Genomic DNA, 26,149 nt, shown 5'->3' with positions numbered 1-26,149 from the left:
TCTTTAAGATTTTGAACAGAAGAAAGTGGGGTAAGCAGTAGTGCCATCAAATGTGCTTGAAACTACTCACTAAATGATACACAGACACAAGAAGCATGAGCGCATCGCTTGAAAATCAAAAAGATTCTAATAATGCAGACTGGCAGGCATCTAACAAATAAGAGCATGAGAGCTGCAAACATTGTAGATAATGTGTTGGGAAGGGATCCAAAGGTTGATGAAACAAAATGAATAAAATAATTAGCAACCAAGAAAGTGCCCTGAAGAGAGAATAATCAGCAACTAAAAAAAAAGACAAAATCCTTCTGACTTTCATCACTTTCGTCCCTCTAATAATCACAAGGCCACTTATATTCTGCACACTTGCATTGTTATTAGTGGAAATTATCAGCACATAAGCTTCAAGTCCAAATGTGGTTAATGCAGGTCATGTGTTTCCTTAAATTCCTGTGCAGGAGGAAACTTCTGCATCTGCCCATCCATAGAAATATACACCTGGGTGGTGAATCAGTAACTTTGATGAGGATCTCTACTTCAGCAAAAGCATCTTTGTTCTTTCAGTTCACAGCCCTATGAATCTGTCTTCCCTGCAGAGTCTGGGAGAAGCAAAAAAAATTACAGAAGCCAGTTCTAACTTGATCTGCTTAGGTCATCAGAAACACTCCAGGGAGTGCTGCTCACCACCTAGATTGCCAAGCTTTAAAGTGACTGAGATGCAGCACTAGCTGTTTTATGACATCCCTGTCTGTCACAAGCCATTTCAAGGTTGGTGACACCTGAAGACCTGGTAAGTGGTCTACGGTTTATGAGCTTGAACACATAAGAGAATGTGTCAGGACAGCAGAGACTGTACTTATGTTTGGATGCTTCAGTGAGTCAGGAGCTCACAGCGCAAATCTTTCCCAAGAGGAGCGTACACAGCCCTGCAGCTGGGAAGTTTGGGCAGGGATTGTGCCTGGGCTGAGAAGAACAAGAAGATAGGTCTCTCTGAGGACTGTCTTGTATTGAAGAAGGAAATCATTCTTTTGGAGGCTGGCTCTTGTTGGCAGAACATCATGCAAATGAAAAGTGAATGTGGGGGACAAATTCTATTATTTCAAAGGACAGTCACGGCACCTAGGCAGAGGCTGGGTCACAGGTGAATAAGCTGTTGGAAAGAACAACAGAAGTGACTGATTATTTAATCTGAGATATGCCTGCAAGCTGAAAGAGTGGTCTATGCATGCCCAATATCTAAAGGGAATCTATAAGAAAAAAGGGGAGAGACAATCACAACAGACTTTAGCAGGATCTGTTTTGATAGGAAAAGGGGAAATGGTTTCAAACTAAAGGAGGGGGGGGGGGGGAGATTTTGATTAGATATGAGGAAAAAGATTTTTACAGTAAGGGTGGTGAGGCACTGGAGCAGGTTGCCCAGAGAAGTGGTGGGTGCCCCATCCCTGGAGACACCCAAGGTCAGGCTGGATGGGGCTCTGAGCAACCTGATCTACCTGTGGGTGTCCCTGTTCACTGCAGGGGGGTTGGACTGAGTGACTTCTAAGGGACCCTTCCAAATCGAACAATTCCATGATTCTATGTTAAGTGCATGCTGGAAGATGCAATATAGGAGTAGCTTACTTAAAATATTTGAGCTTTAATATTATCAAGAAAAGAGAGCAGCAAGGCACTCCCTGAGCAGTCCCACTGCACAGGATGTGCCTGAGAGAGATTAATTTTCAGTAAGTGCAGACATTTTTAGTAGCGGGCTTCATTCGGGATGCATGACAAAGATCATAGGTAATGCCTTCCTGATCATGAATAATCAAACAGTTCTGTTCACTGATCAATGGGTAATATAAACACATGCATTAGGTATAGGCCACTCTTAAGCCAGGGCTGTGGGAAAGTGATGAACCCTTGCTGTACTCATAGATCTCACTGACAGATTCTGAAAACGAAATCACCTCTTCTAGTATGAAATGCACATAAATTTCCGCTTTTAAGCCCTACTCTGTTACATTTCTTCTGTGCCTAGTAAATAAAATGCTTGCAATTTTGTCTTCTGCTCCTGCATGTAGTGTTCTTTCAGACACTTTCGCTAACATAATGACTAGTTTGATACTAGACACTATTATCACAATAACGTGAGTCAGAAGCATGAGACATGCTAGCTGGGCAGGCCGAGTTACTGTGCAGCCAGGAGAAAAGCAAAGAATTCAAGTTAAAGAGTTTTGTCCTTAAAGTCAGCTTGTCAAACCAGTAATTAAAGCTTTTACATCTCTTGAGTAGAGCACCGAGAATAGGTCAATTACACCAATCCAAAGGAATAGGCATTTTATTTTAGCCGAGAAAGAATAGATTCTTAGTTTGCAAATACTTGGAGCACTCAGGAGAGTGAGGGACTGATAACAACAGCTTGAGCTGAGCTTAGCGTGGGCAGGTGTTATGCAAGCTTCCCTCACACAGCTGTGCTAAAGCAAGTAATTAGTGACCTGGCATAGCCATGTTATTCTGCTCATGGTTCTTCAAACAGCTAGATAATACACCTACATTCTGATCTGCACATCTGTGAGGATCCATGCAACTCTGCCACTGAAGTATTGCTCTGATGTTTAGCCCTCCTGTTATTTTATTTCAGCCTCTGGTTTTTAATGCCATTGGTAACCTCCCCATCTTGATCTCCACTGACTCCCAAATGCACCTACTAGTGCATCCCCTGCAGATCTCTACAATTTGCTCTTCATAGAATCATAGAATTATCAATGTTGGAAAAGAACACTAAGATCATTTAGTCCAACTGCCAACCCATCACCACCATGGACACTAATGATGTCCCTCAGTGCCACTCGTAGAGTCATGTTTGACTGCAGCCATTCTTCAAGCAGGAAAGAAGAGAGATACATCACGCTGTGCCCTGTGAGCTGTACACAGAAATGAAGGTGTAAGCAGCACTGCAAACATCCATGGACCCTTCAGCTGAATTTCAATATGGGCCTCAAGACCTAAAAGGCCAGATCTCTCATCTGTTGACTTACCTCTACAACCCTGCTCACTGAAGAGCTGCTGCAGTCAACAGGCAGACTCAGTGCCACAGCTATTTTCAGTTCCCCAGTTGGAAACATTTCCCTTCCCCTGCCACCTCTGGGCTTGATGTCATTTATGAGATAACCAAGATGAGAGGCCTGCTTTTCTTCTCAGGAGCAAACCCAACCAGAGATTTTTATCCTATTAGCAAACTGTACTGGAGAGGATGGGAAGGTTCTCATTCAATAAGTAAATGTGATTGGTCACAGAGCAAGCGTGTAACTGCTCTTCCATCACAGCCGTGCCTGTATCAGGGTCCTGCCACAAGTTTTCCAGGCTTCCACCAAAGTGCTGAGTGCCATTCACGGCTGTCAATCCTCAACTGTGCCAAAACTGGCTATCAGATCAGTCACACAAACACACTGCTCAGCTGTGTAATGTCACCCAGACGGCCTGTCACCATGCTGTGCTATAGGGACATCACTGCCTCACCAAGCTCCCATCAGCTACAGCTCATCACACTGCTCCACCATGCTGCCATCACAACAGCAGGGCCGCCTGTCTAACCCTACTTGCATTTAAAACAAAACACTATTATTTTTGCCTCCTTGTGTGACTGCTTGTGACTGCTTGTGTATCCATTTAAGAAAGCAACTGGCTGCTGGAGCTAAGATAGCTGTGAGGGGCAGGGAAGAGGAGGATATGGTGTTTCCCCAGGGGAGCTCTGTTAATGCTCTTCCTGCCTCTCTCAGTCTGCCCTTGCTCAAACCACACTTAGTTGGCTCTTATGAGGCACTGGATGGCATTTAGAATGTCTCACATCAGCTGAAATCTCCCAGCTTGCACAAAACTAAAGCATAAAGCCTCAACTGCTATATTTTATCTGCCAGTCTATAATGAAAGTCTTGGGTACCATGAAGTATCTAAAGTGCTATTCCCTTCTATATTAGCTTTGCTTGTCCAGTAAAAGAAAAAAAGAAAAAAAAAAAGGAATTATAAAATTACAATACCACCTTTTGCCCATTCAGACTCTAAACTCTTGGAGCCAAAACTGTCTTTGATTTCTGTACATACCCCTAATTTTTATTTGTGTGTCAATGTCAGGCACACTTTGGCCCTGATGTCATCTGGCAGTAATGTAATATGATTGATTCTCACCCTCAGCAGCTGTTCCTACCTCCAAACACACGTTCCCTGTCCGTCAGCAATCATTATTGAACACCATAGCCTGTCTTCTGACAGTTTGCTATATCACATAAAAAAGTCCTCGGGGTTGCAGCTGCTATCCTGCTCCACTGATGCTTTTCTCTCAGTGGAGAGACACTTAAGGCTACATCTGTGATAACTGTTTTTCAAACTTACAGCACTGGTCAATCTTACTGACTTCAGCAAGAAATGCTGAACACTCCACAGTTTTGCAAATCATTCTGTGAATGCCCTTATAGTGATTTAAGAGTATACTTTAAGCCTCTGCTTAAGAGATCTGGCCTTGCTCTACATATATACATTCAAATTGAGAGTTTATAGCATTTCTTCTTAAAATTTTCTGTAGAGTTCATGGCACTGAATGCCTTCTGCACCTTCCTAACCATGGGAAATAACACACATACAATCTGTCAGGAGGTAAGGCAGTGGCACTTTCCTCAAAGACAGTTGCCTCTAATGTCCCTTCAGGAGAAGTGGAATCACAGTGTAAGCAGATAAATCTTGACAGCTTCCAGAAGTACTTCCTAACAGGGCAGGTGGAGATTAATTTATTTGCACGGAGGTGTCTTCCCCAGCTATATAAACAATGGATTCTCTCTAAAGCCTTACCATTGAAGATATTTCTCTGTAACACATTAGTACTAAAGAGGATTCCTACATCAACATAAGTCTTTCTTCCAGCAGGCAAAACAGAGGTGTTATCTCACCAGACAGTCTTTACTAGGGAAATAGCTTTTATAGCAGATAAACTTAATGTCCTATCAACATAAATGTCATCCTCTCTGTGCTGTAGCTGGTCACACTTCACTGCTCTAGCAGTGCTCAGTGTAGCCTTGTGCTCCAGGTTACAAGGATCAGGGAAGGGAGGAGCTTGAAAAACTGAAGTTAGACAACACTAACCAGATCCTCAGCTACAAGACAGGTGAGCACGTGCAGATCACCAAAACATTTTCAGTCACAGAGAATCTAACTTTTTTTCCCAGACATGAACTATAGCACACTGGCAGCTTATTTAATTTATGTGGCGTTTGATTCTGTAAGGGAATAGAAAGAAAAAAAATAAGCCACAGGCACAGTTGTGGACTTTGTTCTCACACTGCCCTCCATCTTGTGCAACAGTGGCAGCAGCAGAAGACTCAGGAGGTGCTCACTGCAACAATAGTCCCTGGGTCAGTTAATTATCTCAGATCTCCACTAAACACCAGAGTCCCTCCAAGGAGCTGGCTGCTTGGGTCAGACACATGCCTGAATTTGTCTCAGCTCCCCTAAACTGAAGAGTTACTCCACTCCAAACAATACCAGGTCTCCTGATGCTGTGTTGGAGCAAATCAGAATTATAGACTGCAGAGTTGGCCATAGCGTTATGCTGAGGCTTCTTGAGTACCAGCAGTCTTTCTTCTTTTGCTCTCCACTCAAACAAAGGCACCCATTTGTCTTCTCCATATCTTCCTCTTGAGGCTTGAGCTAGATTTCATTTGGGTTAGATGGGATTTAGCTAACTGCAGCAGTAACCATCAACAGAGAAGAAAGAAGGATTTCAAAACAGTTGCCCACATTTTTTTTTATGATCAAAGCTTCCCTTCAGCCACAAAGGAAGGAAGAGAAACTACAAAGTTGTGAAATCTAAGGACAATGAACCTAACTGCTGCTTTTTAATAAAAGCTCAGTTGTTAAATTACATTACTAATTAAAAACAATTCTATTGATTAACTTAGTTAATTACAAAGTGAACAATCCATACTTCCAGGGTAATGAGAAAACTGCATTGAAGTGTATAATATAACTACAGTGCTTTTCCAGGGAAGGAAAATTTTTCCAGACCATCCTGATCAAATCAATAAATGCCTTATGCTATACAATATAAGGTAAAAACTCTGGTATAAAGGACAGAGCAGTAGCATCTCTCTGACTGAGAGATGTCTCTGACTCTCACACTGAGAGGGTGGGTGGCCTTCAGAACATTATGTAGCCTTTTTTGTGCCTTTTTCTCTAAACTAGGTCATGGAATCATAGAACGGCTTAGGATGCTGCCACCCAGCAGCTCAGGCTGCCCAGGGCCTCACCCAATCTGGCCTTGAACACCACCAGGAATGGGGCATCCACAAATTTTCAGGGCAGCCTTTGCCAGAGCCTCACCACTCAGTGAGTAAAAAATTTTCACCTAACATCTAAACTAAAGCTGCCTTCTTTTAGTTTAAAATCCAATCCCCCTGTCTTCCAACTATCTTTGTCTTCTAACTATCAGATCATGTAAAAAGTCCTGCTTGTAAGCTCCCTTCAAGTACTAGAATGCTGCAATGAGGTTTCCCTGGCACATTCTATTCTCCAAACTAAACAAGCCCAACTCCCTCAACCGACTTCATAGGAAAGGTGCTACAGCCCTCTGATCAACTTCGTGGCCCTCCTCTGGACCCACTACAACTGCTCCACATCCTTCCTATACTGGAGGACCCAGGCCTGGATGCCAGCCTCCAGATGGGCCTCACAAGGGCAGAGAAGAGAGGGACAATCTCCTCCCTCTCCCTGCTGGCCAGCCCTCTTCTGATGCAGCCAGGGATACAGTTGGCTTTCCAGGCTGCAAGGACACATAGCTACTCACAGCCAGCTTCTCATCCACCAGGACTTTTAAGTCCTTCTCTGCAGGTCTGCTCTCAATGAATTCTTCTATCAGCCTGCACTCATATCTGGGATTGCTCTGACTCAAGTGCAAACCTTGCACTTGGTCTTGCTGAACTTCATTAGACTCTTATGTGACCAGTTTTAGAGCATGTCCACTTCTCTTCCTTCCATTGTGTCAATTGCACCTCTCTGGTGTCATCAACAAACACACTGAGGGTATACTCAATCACACTATCTAGGTCATTGATGTTGAAGAACACTGGTCCCAAGATGGAACCCTGGGCATACCACTCACAACTGGCCTCCATCTGGACACAGAGTCATTAACCACAACCTTCTGGCTGTGACCATCCAACCAATTCTTTATCCAACTAATAGTCCAGCCTTCAAATCCATATCTCTCCAACTTAGAGATAAGGAAGTGCTGCGGGACTGTGTCAAAGGCCTTGCACAAGTCCAGGTAGATGACATCAGTTAATTTTCCTTCATCTACCAGTGCTGTTCTCCGCCATAGAAGACTGCCAGGTTGGTTAGGCATGGCCTGCCCTTGGTAAAGCTGTGCTGGCTGTCTCATATGAAACAGGCCAGAACATTTTTTCCCTATCCAAGTGTTAACTTATATATAAGTTTTAAAGAATCAATCTAGTAGAAGAAACATTTCTAAACACGAGCTTCAAGTAGTTTTTAATTTCTCTTTGTTGAGAAAATTAATTTTGTCCATCTTTGTGTCTTACCCTTTCTCTTCTTGGAAAGAGTGAGGTGAGGAAGACGAACAATCCAGGATAAAGGCCCTACAGCTACCTTGTTTGTTAACTGAGATTTCAAAACAGAAAGCAACATAAGAAGTCAGTCAGTAGGGAAATCTACTCCCAGACTTGTTTTCCAATGGGGGAAAGGTCAAATTGTTGACATCACAGTTTTGGTGACGTTAATGGAACAGAGGGCAAAAGTGAAAGCGGTTACTTTTAAATGGTAACTTTACTTTTTGTCACAGCTACCTTCTCATTTCTTTTGGTGATATCTGTCATTTTTTCATTTCAGGATATAAACGTTTATGTGGGTGCAATTCCATATTTCCACATATACAGGTGTGGAATCAAAATGCTAGTAATGATGGTGGTTCAAATTCAGGACACATACAATGTCATTTTGTATGACAGTGGAATTATGCACTGGGCAAACAGCAGTATCTGGACTATGCAGTCTTGTAAGTGGTATCAGATCTGAAATATCTCATGCTCTCCCTTTGGTGGATAACAGCTGCATGGAAAAGCCGTGGATGAGAGTAGAAAAGCCTCTAGTTCATCAAGACCTAACATCAGACAACATTCTCTAGTGCTGATGCTTGCTTATTTTGTTACTAACCTCAGATAAAACAAATTGGGGCTCAAGTCCTTATCCAGGCAAAATCCTCAGCAACTTCAGTAGGAGTCTTGCCTAAAGATCATAGGAGTGATTCATCCCAGTGCAAGAACTAACATCCCCAAAGCTTTTTCTAGGCAATATGCTAACTATGGACTCCAGTCTGACATTGGAAGCAGAAACCCATTTTGCAACATTTCCTCACAAGAAAAACAAAGCATTTACCAAAGCATTTTACTAAGTGTGCACAAATTGTGGTATTTGTCCAAAGAACAGTTTTTGAGCTACTTTGGATATGGCAAGGTAGAGAAATGCCACTGGGATTGCTTTCTACAATGCATGGATAGAGCAAGGCACATGTCTGAGAGCTGCTGACACTCCTGTCCAAGCAAATCATGGTTTTGGACCTGTGCAGCTGACTGTATGGAGGATGTTTTTTCACCCTAGGAGAATCAAATATGTGCAGTAAGAACCAGAAAAGCCCTATTTTGTCTCAGTCTCCAGGTGAAAGAGAATCAATGTATCACAGCTCCTAAACCTTGTGAAACTCCTACCAAGTGCCCAAATGAAATACCCACAATTGTTGGCACTGTAGCTAATCTTTCCCTAGTCAGCAGATGATTATTTTCCACATCAGCTGACAATGACAAAGAAGATGATAGTATGATTTCTTCTTCTTTAGATGATGTTTTAACAGATAATAAATCACTTTACAGCACTGGCTTTTCTTTTGCCATATTTATGCATGGAAAGCAAAATACAACCAGGTTGTATGACACACTCTGAAATAACCAACTAGCTTTAGAGGATTAGACAGACAAAAGTTTTGATTTCAAGACAGCGCCTCTTAGAGCTTTTGTTTAGATTATCTTAAATCCCACATGAGCACAGTGTTTTATTAATTGCTTTTTGACAATAGGTAGAAATCATCTAACATATCAGTCTGTACATTCTTGGCAAGGAGTTGCCCAGGGTTGCCCAAGGTTGCCCAAGTCCTTCCATATGTATATTAAATATACTGGGGACAAATTCTGCAAATGGAATTAGAATAAATTAGGGTGAACGGATTTACCATCAATAGATACTTTCAAGCATTTCAAATGTGCTCTGGTTAAACAACACACAAAAACTGCACAGGGTTGCATAGGATTTAGTGACAACTTTCCCTATAATCAGTGGAATTTATTTGGTACTCACTGAAATCAATGGAGTCTCCTTACAGTATGGAAGTTGACTTTGTAAAAGAAAGTCAAGTCAACAGGAACTGGACAAATAAAACCTAAATAGCCTGAACTTTTAGAGAAATGTGGTCATGCTTTTATTTCTGTTATGAAATAGAGTCAAACTACATACTATTGGAGCTCTTGGGAATAAAGCCCTATTTCAGTTGAAACTTCTGAGGCTGCCTGGTTCTAGAGTTCTCAAACTTTTTTTTTTTGGTTTGAACCATCAGCTCAGCTATCCTGTTCTCCTTATTTCTGTCCCAGAATTCAGAAGCACAAAGCATGAAAGACAAAGATTTTCTGAAGTTTCTAATGGTCCATAGGATCCCTATTTCTTCTCAAAGTTTTACCTTGCACCTGAAAATTTCCTCACTGTTTCAAAAACATTTTCTCCTAGGGCAGACTCTCACAAAACTGAGATTAAATACTACCATGAAAACATAGTGCTGTTCAGAAGCAACAGTGACTGTGTGGGTAAAAATAAGGCTGCAAGAGATGCGAGTAAATGTTTCCAAAGGTCACAGAGATACTGGAATAACTGCTCTGAAAGTAAAAACTGAGACCTGTTGTTAAAAAAGTATTGTTCTTTAACAGCTTAGATTTTTAAGAATTTTAGAATTTTCCTGTGTTTCTCAACTTCATCATCTTCCATTGTGCATTTTATATCTCCACTTGAGCTAAGGCATAAATTTACATGTACAGTCAAGCCTTTCTCCCCTGCATCTTTCATTATTCAGTGTACATTCTGAAGTTTTGCTATGTGTTTTGATAGGCAACACGCTGACTTGCAGTGTTTTTACTGCTGCGTTACATGAAAATTTGATTATTTACAGTAATCAGTCCCATTGCAATAGAGCCCCGGAGTATGATTAGACTTTCGATTTTCTGTTGGGTAAGCTACTTGCAAATCAGCCCTTGAATTTACGGTACTACCTTGCATATGACTTAACTAGAAGAATGAGTATTCCTGAATGAATAGCTCTGTTACCAAACTCCAGGCCAAACAGTAAGCTCTGTCACTCCTATAGATATTAATGTGGTTGTGCTCACATGGCAGGCAGCATCTTCAAATAGAACTGAAATACACTGAAACAGAGGGAGGGCAAAATCTGAGCAGTCAGAAACATCAAATTACTTCTCCATTGCCATTCACAGCTTTTTACTGACCTTAGTGCAGTCAGTGTGAATTTTGCCAATTAACTTCAATAGGAGGAGAATCTGGGTTGGACTGAGGTTTCTGTTCCTGCCTACAGCAACACAGATGCATGGCAGAACACTCTCAGGAAGAATAAAAAAGGGCAAACTCCCAGTTGCTGTGGCAACAGAAGGGATGATTCTCTTCACTATCATGTAATTTTGAAATTCAGTATGTGCTTTGTGCCATGACATGTGTTTCTCTCCTTTGTCAAATTTATGTTTTTTTCCCTTGCAGGAGGCCCATCAGGAAAAGAGCATAGGAGAAAACTATTAACACAAATAGCCCCTAGAAGCCTTTTCACATTTCCCACCTCATACTTACCAAGATAGAAAAAGCATGTATTCAAACAAGTGAAAAGAACTGCCTTCAACATACACTTCCCAAAGTGTAGATGAATCTGCTCTGTGAATGCTCTTCGGTGAATGTGAGATGACTGGTATAGAAATGCCTCAGAAGAATGCTAAGACCTCTGCCACAGAGAACATCAGCTAAAGGCTGTCCACCTTCTTTTCTCACCCTCTCTTCTATTGGGGCCCTTCTTGCTGTAGTTCTTGGACTTAACCATTTCATTAAGGGCTGTAAACACCCAGTGAGACTCAGGGTAAGTTTCAACATCTTCAGGAAAGCAGTGGAATATACAAAATGTGACTTATGGTGCCCAAAAGACTGACAAAGGCAATCAAACCAAAGGGGATGCAAGTGCAGTTCTCTTCCCTTCTTCTTCCTGTTCTCTGTTCTATAGGAGGCAGTTCCCAGGCTGGCAATTCTCTTTTCAGGGTAAGAAGACAGAAAAACTGGTCTCCACAGCCAAGGACAGAGAAGAGACTGGAAACATATGTTCTCTGTACTTGGGATGATTCAGTTTAGGTATAGTACCTGGGCAAGAGCACAGATGGTGGAAACTGCTGAATCTGAGTTGCAGCTTTACATTAGCTGAGATTCTACTTTAATATTTTTACTAAAAGAAGAACCCACAACACTACTCCAAAACTGCATACAACTTCCATGGGGAAATTGAAGAAGTAAAAACTAGCATGACTTCTTTAAAGTAATAGTGTGAGTCATTATCTGGAATCTAAATCTCCTAAGCATCAGCCTAATATAACCAAAGCAAAGGCAACTAAAGTGAAGGGTTGTTCAGCTTGGAGAAAGAAGGTTTTTGGGATAACTCATTGTGGTTCTTCCACTATTTAATGGAGGGTTACCAAAAAAAATTTCAAGCTGGTAATAAGAGAAGGGGGAGTGGGTTTTAAACTAAAGGAGGGGAGATTTAGGTTAGATATTAGTTGGCTATTCTTTACTCAGACAGCACTGAGGCCCTGGCACAGCTGCCCAGAAAAGCTGTGGGTGCCCCATTCCTGGAGGTGTTTGAGACCACATTGAATGGGGCCACATAGGTAGGTACAGTACATATACCTGACGTATACCTTCCTCCTGTCTGGTGGATGAGGCATGACAGTCAAGCATGTCAACAAATGAAGTGAATATGACACCTTAGGAGAGAATGTCTGTAATCTATTTGGCTTTGAAAATGGAGTAGCACTTGTCACGTGAATATAGATTGAAATTCGGAAGTATCAGGAAACACAATAGAGCTTAACCAATGTGATACCTGTAATCGTACAAAAGTATATACAGCAGCCTACTGGAAAAGAAAAAGGAATGTGATTTATGAAGTACGAATGACCAAAATACAAACTCCTCAACTCTTTAAGGTGGGAGTAAGCACCAAGGTATCTTTATTAGCTTGAGGGCTGGGGCTGAAGATGGGAAACCCAAAGTTGCTCTTTACCTTCCATATTCAGTGGCTATTGGCTTCTATATCAGAGGACGGCAACACAAAGACCCATTACTTCCAAAGTTAAAAAAGCCCTTGTCAGGAAGGAGACCAAGGTACAGCACTGAACAGTATAGAATAGTATAGACTAGCAAAGTTGGAAAGGGACTTCAAAGATCATTGAGTCCAACTACCTGACTACTTCAAGGCCAACCAAAAGTTAAGGCATGTTATTGAGGGCATTATCCAAATGGCACTTGAACATAAAAGACATGAGCTATCAACCACCTTTCAAGGAAGCCTGTTTCAGCATCTGACCATCCTCATAGAAAAACAACGTTTCTTAATGCTCAGACTGAGCATTAAAATAGCTTCTGCTATTATCTTGTTCAGAGACTTCTTAGCATGACTTTTCCCTCATACATGGCCAAGATCATTCCAGAGCTTTCCTTCACATTCTAAGCAATTCCTATCAACAAAGGTGTAATATTACCATGTACCACTAGACACTGCTGATACCCATTTCCAAGTCTAGTCTGTCATGTAGTAAAAGCTGATTAAGGCAAAGAGAAAGATATATTGTTCAGTAGAGATTGGTTAATACTGCTGTCCTTACACTTGGTATTTAGAACCAGTGGCACTGAAGATACTGCATAAAAAGTTTGGAAAAGAAATGGATAACAAGTTAGTTTGCTAATAGTGTGTAATTCTATCATTAACAGCCAACTGTGAGAAGCTCTTGAGAAACTGTCAGATATAATACCACCAATTTTTTTAAGCCCTTTTTTTACAAAACTCACTTTATTAATCTGAACAAGAACTGAAAGCAAGCTGGAGATACGTAATCTTCCAGTTCTTAATATCACTACACAGAAAAGGAGTTTGTTAGCTCAAATTTGGACTGACCTCACCGCTTTGCAATGAATGCAATGAATCCACATCTGTCCTATCCCAAAAAACTTTTACCAAAGCATGCTTATTTTTATGTTCATTAAAAAGAAAAAAGTTCAAATTAGAAAGTAGCCCTGGCAGGTTCACATCACAGTACCTACCACTCTGGCTACAGTTTTCTTTACCACGCATGCCTGTAGGAGGAATTTACTTCCCATTGAAGTAAAGGGAAAGCCTCCTGGTGACTTCACTGACCCACCTTGTGACAACCAACTTCCCCACTCCAATGCCATATTGAGCATATCAAGCACTATCCGTTACAGTGGTGTTATTTTCTTAATATTGAACTCTGTCTACAAGGAAATGAAACAGGATCACAGATATGATCTTCCCTACATTATATTCCACAGAAGAGCAAATTTTGGCCATGAGTAGTAACATGATCACTGATTACTCAGGTTAAATGATGAAAGTAAGCTGTAATTCCTATGAAGGCACCAACATAAAAGTAACCTATCCTGGGAAAGTCTGAGCAGGTGTCCCCAGAGACTCCCTCAAATCCAGACACTTAGCTATGAAGGGTATGACTTGATATTAATGACCCCTATAAGTTTTGGGGTTTTTTTTCCTCCTTTTTTTTTTTCTTTTTCTGAAAATGTTGTAACAACTATAGGGAATAGTGCTCAGTCTCCTCAAAAATCATAAGAATCTGATACTACTCTTCCTTTTTTTTGTGTAGGTTTAACTTTCCGGTGTCCAATCTTCCTGGACACATATGGTTTTGATCTGATCATGCCATGGATTTTGCTTATTTGGTAGTAAGAGAGCTATAGGGAAAGGCTTCACGTCTTCTCTTCCAAACTCAAGGTGGGATAATGCAGATTTAAATAAGGAAAGCTAAATGTAGCACCTGTCTCCATTAGCTGCGTAACTGCCTAAAGGTTCAAACTGACATTTCCCAAGTATGTGACCTATGACGACAACTGCTAGATGTTTCTGAAGTGATTCAAATACTGGTAAAAGACAAGGTGGAATTAAAAGACAGAGTGAAGGTAGTTAAATGTAAGGAATCTTTGCTTTCTTCAAACTCATAATTCTAATAAGAAGAGAGAATTGATGAATTCTCATTTCGTACAAACATATTCTCATCTCCAAAACAGAAGTAAAAGAGGTAATTCCCTTGCAAGAAATGTCAGAAAGCTTAATTCCAGCCTGGCAAAAGCAAATGCAATTCCACTGATTTCAATGGAGCCACAGATGGCCAACTTAATGTACAACAGGGTTGATCTGGCCCTTCTCCCATACTGTAGTATTGCTTTGCCTAGAAACCTTTGCTTTCAAAGTAATTAACCATGTGTCAACAGCCTGCAACACTGAACTGCAATTAAGTAAATGAATAGGAGACATGTACATTTTAAACCTTATCCCAGTAGCAAACTTATAACAGCAAGTATTGATCTTTTTTCTGTTTAATACTAGGTTCTAATGTCAGTACTACAGACAAGAATCTGAGGATCTGCAGAACAAAATCAATTATTTTACACATATTTCTCCCTCCCACGTATTCCAACATGTATTTCACTTGCATCACATACGAGCATAGTGAGAGCCTCAGGAAGAACTTGCTCTGCCCTATAGGCAATCTCAGCACTGGAGCAGGTGGGCACAGGTTCCCTTGCTAAAAGCAGAGAAAGACGGACAGAAGAAAATTGCTTACTGTTTCGAGGCTTCTCCTCATCCATGCCTTCATCTTCATTTTCTGGGTCAATATCTTCTGCTTGAGTTATCCAGTCTAAATAGCCCTTCAAATCCTCTTCTAGCTGTTGCTTTTCCCGTAACTTTTGGAAATCTCCCCGAGCCTTAGCCTTCTCTCTTTCCTTGGAAAATTCCCTAGCAAGAGGGAGGAAGGAACAGGATGTGGGTGGAGGGAGAGGAAAAGATTGAAAAACAGTGAGTTAGATTGATTTCCATTAGAAAGTATCCATATCCTATGTAGTACACTCAGCCTTCCCTATTCTTTCAGAACAGACATGTGAAAGGAGTATCCTTGCTACATACATTTGTAATACAGTTGGAGTGACCACATTTTTACTAATGCTTAGGAGAACATAATTACCTTTTTTAATCCTTTCATTCTCAACATTTGTTTGATAATTGAAATAAAACTCACACGTGGTGCTTATGTAAAATATCATATACCTTCTAACATTCTTTAACACTTGATATTCTCCAACACTTATCCATAAATATCTACGTGAATAGCAGTCAAATCAATACAAGGATGAACTGTTTGACAATAATCTGACATCTGGAGAGTGAGACAATGGCTCTAATTTTCAGCCAGGTCTCAATCTGTCCATAAGATTACAGGTATAATCACAACTAAATGACACTAATTGTAAGTGTAAGTAATGATACTCACAATTCTATACACAGTTAATTATGAGCAATTTCACCCATGGGAGTGGACACTCTATTTGAAAATTTAGATTTCAGTGTTTCATAGCATCTGATATTCAGGACTATTATTTGAAATGAAACTTATTTTTCAAATCTCGAGTTGGGTAGACAAATATAAGCAGTAATGGTTTCTGCCAGAAAGTGAAACAGAGTAGGCATCTGATTGCTTGATGGAAGACCACTATTGGGAATATGGACTTAAAAGAGAGGGCAGAGCAACAAGAATTTAATGTTGCTTAGCTATGATCCATGATGTTTGCTTTGCATTCTTTACATCTGCTCTGCATTTTCTTTCTGTCTTTCAGATACATCTATACTCTTACTTTTTTTCTAGAAATGCCAATCTATCTCTATTTAAAGACTCTCCTGTGGCTTCAAGCCAGGTTTTAATACCTGTATTTTAAAAAGGAAGCTTAATAATTGTAAAAAGTGCTAGACTGAAAGTACTTAAACAGTAAGCCTTATATCTGCTGAAGCAGATCACTACACAAGGCATATACAGCAGATAATACGGCCCACTATGTCTAGAAATGAGAGAAAAAGTCATTCTTTCAAATGGATTTTCCATTAGCCTCTCTGTTGATTGCTAGAGATAAGCAGAATTAGAGGAAAAAAAAAAAGAAAAGAAAAGAAAAGAAAAGCCTAATGGTTGTCTTTAGGCTGATTTCCCCACAAAATAGGAAACTTATCACTAACTTTGGTGAGGTAATATTAGGTTTATGAAATCCCACCCAAAAATTAATGAGTGCCCCATGAATTGTCCTAAGTTTCCAGTAATGATGCTATAGTACTTCTCTCCTGTCTGGTCAAAACCCTTTGAAATATTTCCATTCACTTCACTGTCTTTGGATGAGGTTTTTTTTCATGTTATGAGCTGCTCAGGACACCAGCACTGCATCAGAATGAGAGTAAGAAGATGTCTTCATTTAAAGGCAAAGTATGTGACAAAAGAAGCCTGTGTGATCCTCGCTCCTGTCACATTGCTTGCCACATGTCTCTTGCGACAGTGATAAAGAAGGTGGAAATGAGGAAGAGAATCAGTGGCTTCTTAGGCCCAAAGGTAGATCATAGCCAACCCTGGGACCAAACTGCTATCAGGCAGAAAAGCCTACTGCCAAGCGTGGCAAGAATGACCCCAACAACAATAACTCCAGAAAATATTTTTAAAAAATCTAATCAATACCAATTATTTTTTTGCTGCTTCAATAATATGTTTCTTCTGAGTCTCACACTGTAAATAATACAAATTAAGGAATTAACTCTTCAAAACAAAACAAAAAATAAAACAAGAACAAGAACAACAACAACAACAAAAAAACACTGAATGATCTATGCATTATTAAGTCAGTTTGAAAACTCTAATTCCAGTATTCCAATAGTTGGGTCATACACTTGTATTTTGGAATTTTAACAAATAGGAGCACTTTTGAAAGGGATTGGATTCTCAACTCCAACTGAGAAGTACTTATGTTTATATGGATACAACTTGCAAGAGGCAGTTTAAAAAAAAACCCATAGTGCGGAAAATATCATGAAATGACACAGTTTGCAGAAAGTTATTCTTATGTGCACTGAACTGGGTCACATATTCGATACATCTCAGTTGAGTGCCTGCTTGGAACTTGCCAGCCCCATGCACTGTCTCTCTCAAGCGGGACTTGGGCTGGGAGAAGAGATGACTAAACTGAAGTGAGATTTTAGCAGCATGGTAGTATGCTCAATATCTGCATACAAATTAATTTGTTACTAGCTTCTTAATGGCACAACTGAAAATATTGTGATCCCTTACTCTAAGAGTTCATTTGTCTCTTTCCTTTGTACAACGTGTAGTATTCCAATTTTCATATGATTCTCCAAAGAAGACAACTTATTTAAATTATCTCAATTTCTATGCTCTGCAAGCACTAGACTATTGAGAACAGGTGGCTCTGGAAATTGCTAATGCAATTCCAACCACTTCCCGTGTGGAATGCCAGCCTGTACTTGGGCAAATGTAGTTTACAATCAAGAATTACTACCAATGGTCATTTACTATTCTATCTGAAATGAGTTGGTGACCTCAGTCCAGTTCCTATTGCAGGCAGGTGTGCACAGTACCTCTGCCACCATCACAGTTGGCAATAAATGTTCATTGTTTGCAGTTTCAGCAGGGAAGCCAACCTTCCAAAAAGCCAATAAGCTTTCTGATAGAGGTGCTGTCTTGAGACTGCAGGTGGCCTTCTCAAAAAAAAAAATACAATATCATGTCAGAATAAGGTCAGCAGAGGTTAGCGGAACCACCAAATAATCTGTCTCTCTTCAGTGAATGAGACAACTTCTGTTCAGGAGTTGGTGAATATTGGTTTTACGAGTATTTGGTTTGCTTCACTTTCCTTTGCTTTTCTTAGAAAACTATAAGACACCTCGGTCAAAGGAAAAATCAAAAAGCAGAGCATTCTGGAGAGATATTCAGTCTGAGGTTAGAGTGGGTAAAGGTCATAAATATAAATACCCAGCTCTGTAGGCTGTATAGGTGCAGAAGAAAATTTCTTTTGTCTATCCTGATGAGGAAAAAGATATATTTTATGTCCATGTCTGATCTCAGCATGAATTCTCACATTAAAAGGTGTTGTGGAACAGCTGAATTCTAGGACTTCAAATCTCTTGCTTAGTGCAGAATAAGGCTTCAATCATTCATGGCCCATGCTGACAGGTACAATGTGGATCTAACCTGTTCTAGAATTAGATATGGATGTTGGTGGTCCTTGAGACCCCTTCCAACCCAACCCATTCTATGATTCTATGATTAGAAAGGGTTGGAAGAGGGGTTAGACTAGGAAGAGTCCTGAAAGCTCAAGAATATTCTTCCTGCTGCTCTAAGGAGGAGCTGCAAGCATAGACAGCCTCCTATCCACTCTAATCATTTCTTCAGCAGGAAGAAAATCAGAAACAGTCAGCCGGGCTTCCAGGATCCTCTCAAAGCAGAAGAAATGGCTGTTCTCTGGCCTTTAGTTTGCTTTAGGAAACTTATTGTTTGAACTGTGTCCTGGGATTTGGATCAGTGATAAGCAAACTATGAAATAAATGTGAATTTGTATGCTTCCGCATGAAAGTATGAAAGTTGAGCCCACACTGTCATTTTTTCCATCACTAATCAACCGAAGCAAGTAACACAGAAGCAAATATCTCTGCTCTCAGAAGACCTCTAGCAGTAGTTTCCCCACTCTCAGCAGTGCTGTGGACACCTTTTTTCTTGGCTTGAGAAGGTCAACTGCATGACCTGTTGGCTGGATATTTCCTCTGGAATACAAGAGTTTTAATGTATGCTCAGCCAAGACAGGAAAAGGATGATAGCTCTGTACATAAATACTCTGTCATACTATGTAGCTTAACATGTGATTAGTAAATTCACCAGAAGAATCATGAATGGGTGAAACACTGAGGAAAAATAAATTACAAATGAGATCTGCAGGCAGAACAGAACTCAGCATTTGATTTTGCAGGTGCAATCAAAGTGTCTTTGTGAGTACAATTAATTACACTTACGTATTCAGAAGCGATTAAATAAACCAAGCCAATCTGTCACTGATGAAGTCTACCTACACAACGTGCTTGTTAACATTCCTGATATAGATAAATGGGGATAAATCAGAGATGCTCAGAATGGATCTACAAAGATGCCCAGGAATATTGCTTTGTACCTACGCAGAACAGACAGGTGATCATCTACACAGAACAGACTAATAGCAAGTTTATTAAAAAAAGCTGAAGCTGCAAAGTGAAGACACTTTGCAACTCAGCAGAATTTAGAACTGCATTAGGAAGTTAATTGTTTAAGAATTGCTTATTTAGCCCAAAGAAAATTTAGAACATTTCTGCCATCATTTTTTTCTTCTTTTTCTTTTTTTCTTCATAGATGCAAATACTGAAGTTTCTTTTTACTTTTCTCCAGTTGGGAAAAAAAAAAAGAAAATTGCAGAAACAGTGCAGCTGTCATAATACTGTGAACACAGCCATGAAGAGTGACTCACAGCATAAACAAGGTGAACTTCATCTTTAATTTCAGTTCTCCCTGCAGACTGTTTTCATCTCTCACCACTAGCTGTGGTGGTCTAGCTGCAGTATCTCAGGAGATGGGGCATCCAGGTCCCAAAACACTTTCTTTGGTTGAAAAATGAAAGAGAGAGGAAATGTAATTTTCCACTATGTACACAAATCCAAGTGTTGGTAAATTGAATCAGCACTGCTTCAACAATATGCAGTCCTCAGGCTGGGCTCACAGGCACTGTTTATCCAATCAGATACTATATAATCTTTAACCACCATCTTACATGGTCCTTGAGTGCATCTCTGATATTATAGACTGCTTACCCACTGTCAGGTCGTCATCCTCCTTTACTGCTGATCCTTACCTGCTGAGCAAAGTATCCACGTGGAGAGACAAGGAGCTTATGTTTTAAAATTGTACCTGGAATATTATTCTCCAGAAATTCAAATGCAGACTACTGCCTGACACTTTATTACTGGGGATTTTCTCCTCCATTCACTACTTGAAAACTCTTCAGTTTGTAGCAGCTGTCTTAGCTGCATGTAACCTTCAATGGAGTAATGAAGACAATAATAACCCCTCAAGTAGATCTGCTATTACCTGTCTCTTCCCAGAATGATCAAAGGAGAATCTTCTTCTCTAGTCCTACTACTACTCTTCCTATGCTTCTGTCACACTGAGAATGTAACACACATGAAGCATCAAGACCTCTCTCCTGTTCAGAGAAGATTTTGCCCCTCTTTATGATCAAAGGACAGGAGATTTAAGGGCTGTCTGCTCAGACTGGCTCTGACCAAATTCGCTTAGAGCTCACTGAAGGCAGAGAGGCACAATGCTAGAAACAATGAAGAAGAGGATGCATAAAAGTCCTCATATCATAATTATCTATTTGCATAGAATGGCTGTAGGCATCCAGTCTTTCCCAAATATGGAATTTGATGCCTAAATCTGGGAGATCTTAAAAAAAATCTAGAGAGGAATGCTCACTGGCTTCAATCCTCTAATTAACTAGCTCCCCAGGGGCAATAAAGTTTTTAACTACTGGGAGCAATATCAATTGTTTTTAATCAAATCTACCAAAATAATGCTTTGCAGTGAGGGTTATACTGCAGAACGAGATACAGCTAGATGTTTTAGGGATGTTTAAACACCAGAAAAAATTCTCCTGTTTCTCTGCTCCGTCTTAGAAAAGGTCAGAGGGAAATTATCTTTTCTCCCTGAATAATGCTGGGCTTGTAATCCACACAACAGAGAGGATGTGCTTATTAAAGAAGAAACGCATGCAAGGCATACTCCAGGGAAAAGTCTCCCATTAGGCTGTGCTTTAGAGATATTAAGCAATGTGAAAACTTCTCATGTGAGAAGACGTAATTTGGCAGGAATCTCATCCCACAACTGTGGGATCATTCACAACTGTGAAGGGATTTGTTTCATACTCTCATTCCTCCTTCAGTCCCAGTGACCCTTCCAAAGATTTTACTATAATCCCCTTAGTCCGTGGTGAACGACATGTTACATGTTTAACAGGGGAACATAGTGTTGTCCTCTTCCCAAAGAGTATAGGTAGAGGTTTCAGGTAGAGGAATATGTTACAGACAGAGTTGTCTTGTATTTTTTTTTTTTTTAATAGTTTATTTTAAAATGCAGTTTCCAGATTAGGAAGGCCATGTTTTGCCATTTGCACAGCAATAGCCCAGGTCTTCTACTAAAATTCCAGAGATCAACCTGCCATTGTCTGTTGTTTTGATAACAACAGAGTAAGAATAAAAATACAAATTTTTAAAAATAAACAGTAATAAAACATTTTCCTGGTACTGCTTACCCGCTAAGTACACCGAGAACCAAGTTAAGTACAAAAAATGACCCTATGATGATTAGTGTAACAAAATAGATCCAGGGCCAGTCCCTTCCTATGGCATCATTGACCTGGAAGAGTGGAATGATAATTAGTGAGACAAGCTCAGTGTCTGAGCACTGCAAGGCTCCAGCCAAAGAGATCCCAAGTCACCAGCAGTAAGATTTTCAATAATCAATTTTCTGGAAATTTATGGCAGGGCAGTAGTAGTGATTTTGGAAGTCTCGATATTGAATTTCTGTCAGAGAAACACACCTCTTTTGTTACCTGTATTGTTATTTGCAAAGTTTAAATATTTAGCCAAGATTTTTGAGGGCTGATGTGAAAGCTTCCTTGGATTCAGATTTTTAATCCATCCAAAAGAATCCTGGTGACAGGGAAGAACCCTTCTTATGGAGTCTTGCCCTGTAGCATTGGAAAAAGGACACCAAAACTGTCAGCTTACCCGCTCAACACACCAAGTACCAGATTTAGAACGAAAAAGGATCCAAAGATGACCAGACTGACAAAATACACCCATGGTAACTCATAGCCCATAGCGTCCTGCATCTGGAAAGATGAAGGAAAGTTAGAAGACAGAGAGGGAAAGCAGAAATGAATAAGCAAAGGAACAGATAGAAAGGTTTGTAAATAGAGCCTGTGGCTGATTTACACATGATCATAGCAAGTGTTTCTGTACGTTCTTTCTGGTGCAACCTTTCCTTTGACTGCTTTTTTCTTCTGGCTGTTTCCTTACAGGCAATGATTAATATAGGCTGATGTCTAGTATGATTGAAGTTGTAGACTATCACTTTCTGGAATTTACCCAGAGCACCGCATGGGCCCAACTGACGACCTCTGAGCTTCTGTTCTAACTTCTGTGCATATGTTTTCTGCCCATGACAATATTATTAATTTTTGCTAAGCACTGCCTGAGTGTGTTATCAGATCACATTTTTTCCCATCTGTAGCACAGGTATGCACACTTCAGAGAGAAGCACATGGTAACTGTGGATAAATATTGATCTTTCCCTGGCAACAATTGTGTAATCTTTATAGTTTACCACAATCAGAGTAGTAGTTGTATGCTTTTGAGTAAAGTCCTTCCAAGGCCCAACGTGTTCTAACATGGTCAAATGTTTTCTAAAGTTTTCTTGCAAACTTTCTTTCTTTGATTCATGAATACCTCTTTCAAAATCTGACTACTACACAACTGAGTACTCAAACAATTTGAGACTGTAAATTAAATGGTGTGAACATAAACATAGTTTTAATACTACTACAAGCATCTGCAAATGAAGCAGGAAGACTGTTATTTTAGTACTTGGGCCTGTATTATGTGTAGAGCAACTCTAGCACGTAAGATACTTATGCTAAAAGCATGTCGTGTATAAACATCATTTTATCTTGAAGTCTCCTCTGAAGTTCAAAATTTTGGAAAGTTGCTAGATACCTTCATAGAACCACATTTTCATGATGGTATCAAAATAACAGAGCCCCTTCTTCTTTACTTTTCATAAATGCTTATCTCCTGAGTCAGAAATAGCATCATTAGAGAAACAGATGGCACTTAACATATTTAGTAGCACTAAAATGATTTCTGAACTTAAATTGCAAACTTTAAAGTACCTAAACAGCTTAAAAAAATATAGGTTCTTTTGTTCTCCGTGTATTTAAAAGTTTTATCATGATTTGTACTCTCCTTCTAGGAAAATGCTCTCTCCTTTGCAACCTAAGCATTTGTTGTGATCACAGAAGAAATATTCTTCCATACATGGGCACTGAGACACACATTAGGGAGGCAATCTGACTCAAGATTCATAACAATTCAGGAAAAGGATTTCAGACCTTCAATAAGACAAGGCAAGAGAGTAACACTAATATAATCAGTTCTTTGTGGGTGGAAGTTCATCAATCATTTTCCTTTTAAAGTACAGTCACTAAAGTCCTCGTCTGGCAACAGTCCACAGTCAATGGGCCAATCTAAACTCCGTCTCAGGGCTCCCTCAGCTGCAACTTAACTGAAGGAAACTCATTAAAACAGCCTCAAAATCTGTCTCTGTGGAAAGAGATCATCATCTCCTTCTTCAGAGGATTAATAGATTCGTGGTCAGAACACCTCCTTTCAGAAGTCTAGGTGTCTTTCTAACACTAAGCATATTACCCAGTTTCCCTTTGAATACTTTTGTACAATTGCTCAGTTAGTTTGGAAGTATCACTAACTATTCCTTATGCTTGCAAAGCCACTTTTCATCACACTTAACCAAAAAGTAGACACCTCTGTCGTGACACACAGCATTGCCTCAAAGAGAACAAAATACCATGGTACAACTTAGAAACAAATATTCACCCAAAATTGAAACACAGCAATGCCTTAAGAGAGCATAACACCATGGTACAAACATTCACCCAAAATCACAGCAGAGAAATCATACAGGCAAAATGTAAGCACCTAATCTGGACTTAGGTCAAGAAATGAGACTTAACATCCTCTTCCTTCTACCAAGAATGCCACACACACAATAGTTATGAATGACTTTTAGAAATTGCCATAAGAATTTACACAGTCACAATGATGATTTGACTACTCTTTAATTATGATGGATGGCAATAAAAAAGCCTCAGCTATGTGGCATTTATCTCTTGTCCACATTTTCCTTCAGCTGGAAAAGTCAGCTGGAAAAATACAACTTCTCAAAGCTGTGATTTGACTGAATCCTAAATAACAAATATCAGAATTTCTGGTAGAGAATGGAAGGGCTTGTCCCTTTGTACTACTCCAGCATGAAGAAATTTCCAGATGGCAAGAAGCTTCCTTTGCAACCAATAAGGTATATAGCTACACTATAGCGTACTCTGGCTATTCCCACTGCCTGCACAACTGCATGTTTATATCAGCTAGCATTGGTACAAATTAGTCTTGAAAAGCAAATCTGTGTCCTAGTATAGTAGAGCATTTTGGACTTCTCAAACGGAACATTTACAGAGTCTGTTTTTCACCTCCTTTTTACTGACCAGCCATGATAGATAAGCTAAGAGGCAGAGACAGTGGTATCTTAGAGAAACCACCAGTATTTGGCAGACTGTTGTGTATTTACTGTCTCTTACTTGCTGGACTCCATAAGTTGGATGCTCTCACATCTTATTTTTTACAGCAGAAGGTGAGATCATTCCATATAATGTGAGACTGAGACACAGGTGGTAGGAATTGATACACTGATATGTTATCAGGTATTTGGTAAGTCAGTAATAATCTTCGACACTGTGACAATGCACTGTAAGTTTACTATTTCCTCTAGAAAAGCTTCTCCAAAAGAAATGAAGAGATGTAAGCTGCTTGGAAGAAGTTGGGGGAAAAAGGAACACACTTACTGAAAATAGTAACATATCAACATTTAAGAAACATTAAATTCTTGGCTAAGATTGTATCATTCCAGATACCTGGAAGTACTTCCTCTGAAGTGGAACCATCCTAGAAATCCACGACAGACATCCCTCAAATGAACAATGCTTCCATTCAGTTACCATTAAAAACCTCGCATCTGTGTTTGATTAAAAATGCTTTCTGGAGACATATCATAATTCTGTAAATACATAGTTCTTAATCACATATGTATGTGTACACGTGTCCTTTTGATTGCAGCTGGAGGCTTTCATGGCAAACATAGCATAGGTGATACAGTTGATTTTTCCTAATTATGCTGCTGAAATGGAGAAACTGCACAAAGTAAGGCTGAGATTAGAAGGAAATTTGTCATTTACACACTAATGAGTGCAGAAGATCAGGTTTGCAGAATATTTTTTTGAGTTTTCTTGTCTACAATCAACAGAAAAGGGATCTCTTACAAGTTACCTCTAGGGCAGACAGCACAAGCATTGATACACAGCTTAGCTCTTTGGTCACTGAGTGCTCTTTTTCTCTGTTTACTTCTCACTGGGGTGCTTACTATTAGCCATATGTATCACAAGAGAAAAAACGGATCATCTACATTGACAGGTCTGAACAAAGGCTATCTGCCAGTATAGGTCTAAATGCCAATATTCCAGCTACAGTATTCAAGGTAATTGCAATCTGGTGTGAACTTCAGTATGTGTGGGACAATTCCTAAGTTAGCTGGAAGCACTGCATTGGTGTAAATCCACAGACGGTCATTTATAGCAATAAGTCTGATAAGTTAAACTGTTTGACCTTTTACAGCTCACTTCTCCATCTTTATATCTCACTTCTGTCAACAGTAAGAAAGTTGATACAATTCTGAATGCTGATGTGTCACCCCTCAGAGGCACCTCAGAGATTAGGGTCACAGATTCCTTCTCTTGGTTCACTACATGCCCCCTCTAGAACTGTGGGGACATCATTTTGGCTTACTATGTTTCAGATTTCTACTCTACAAAGTGTGATACTGCCTTGCCTCACTGGGTACTGTACAACAAAATTTCTTCATGTCAGCATTTAGGTGCAGAAGTTGACTGGCCTTGGTGTTACAGAAGCTGAATTAGGCTGAAACTCTGTCCCCTCAAGGAAGAAGTTTGCAAAAGAGACTCCTTA

The 26,149-nt window shown here is 39.9% G+C and overlaps 1 protein-coding gene across 17 annotated transcripts in view; it reads right to left on the bottom strand.

The window, feature by feature from the left end:
* Positions 1 to 26,149, bottom strand: part of CACNA1C (calcium voltage-gated channel subunit alpha1 C) — a 479,128-nt gene that overhangs the window by 129,361 nt on the left and 323,618 nt on the right. For 9 of the 17 annotated variants that reach the window (XM_048945488.1, XM_048945378.1, XM_048945402.1 and 6 more), the window contains exons 8-9: positions 22,067 to 22,170; positions 14,997 to 15,169 (exon numbers count right to left, since the gene is read on the bottom strand). In XM_048945488.1, the coding sequence (XP_048801445.1) occupies positions 14,997 to 15,169; positions 22,067 to 22,170 (277 nt within the window). Of the gene's footprint in view, positions 1 to 14,996; positions 15,170 to 21,588; positions 21,693 to 22,066; positions 22,171 to 26,149 lie in introns of all 17 variants that reach the window. The other 8 variants (XM_048945500.1, XM_048945383.1, XM_048945421.1 and 5 more) reach the window with 1 other exon arrangement.

This window comes from Lagopus muta, chromosome 1, assembly GCF_023343835.1.
Source record: "Lagopus muta isolate bLagMut1 chromosome 1, bLagMut1 primary, whole genome shotgun sequence".
NCBI classification, from domain to species: Eukaryota; Metazoa; Chordata; class Aves; order Galliformes; family Phasianidae; genus Lagopus; species Lagopus muta.
The sequence above is the reverse complement of the archived record's forward strand: the minus strand, read 5'-3'. Positions and strand labels throughout refer to the sequence as shown.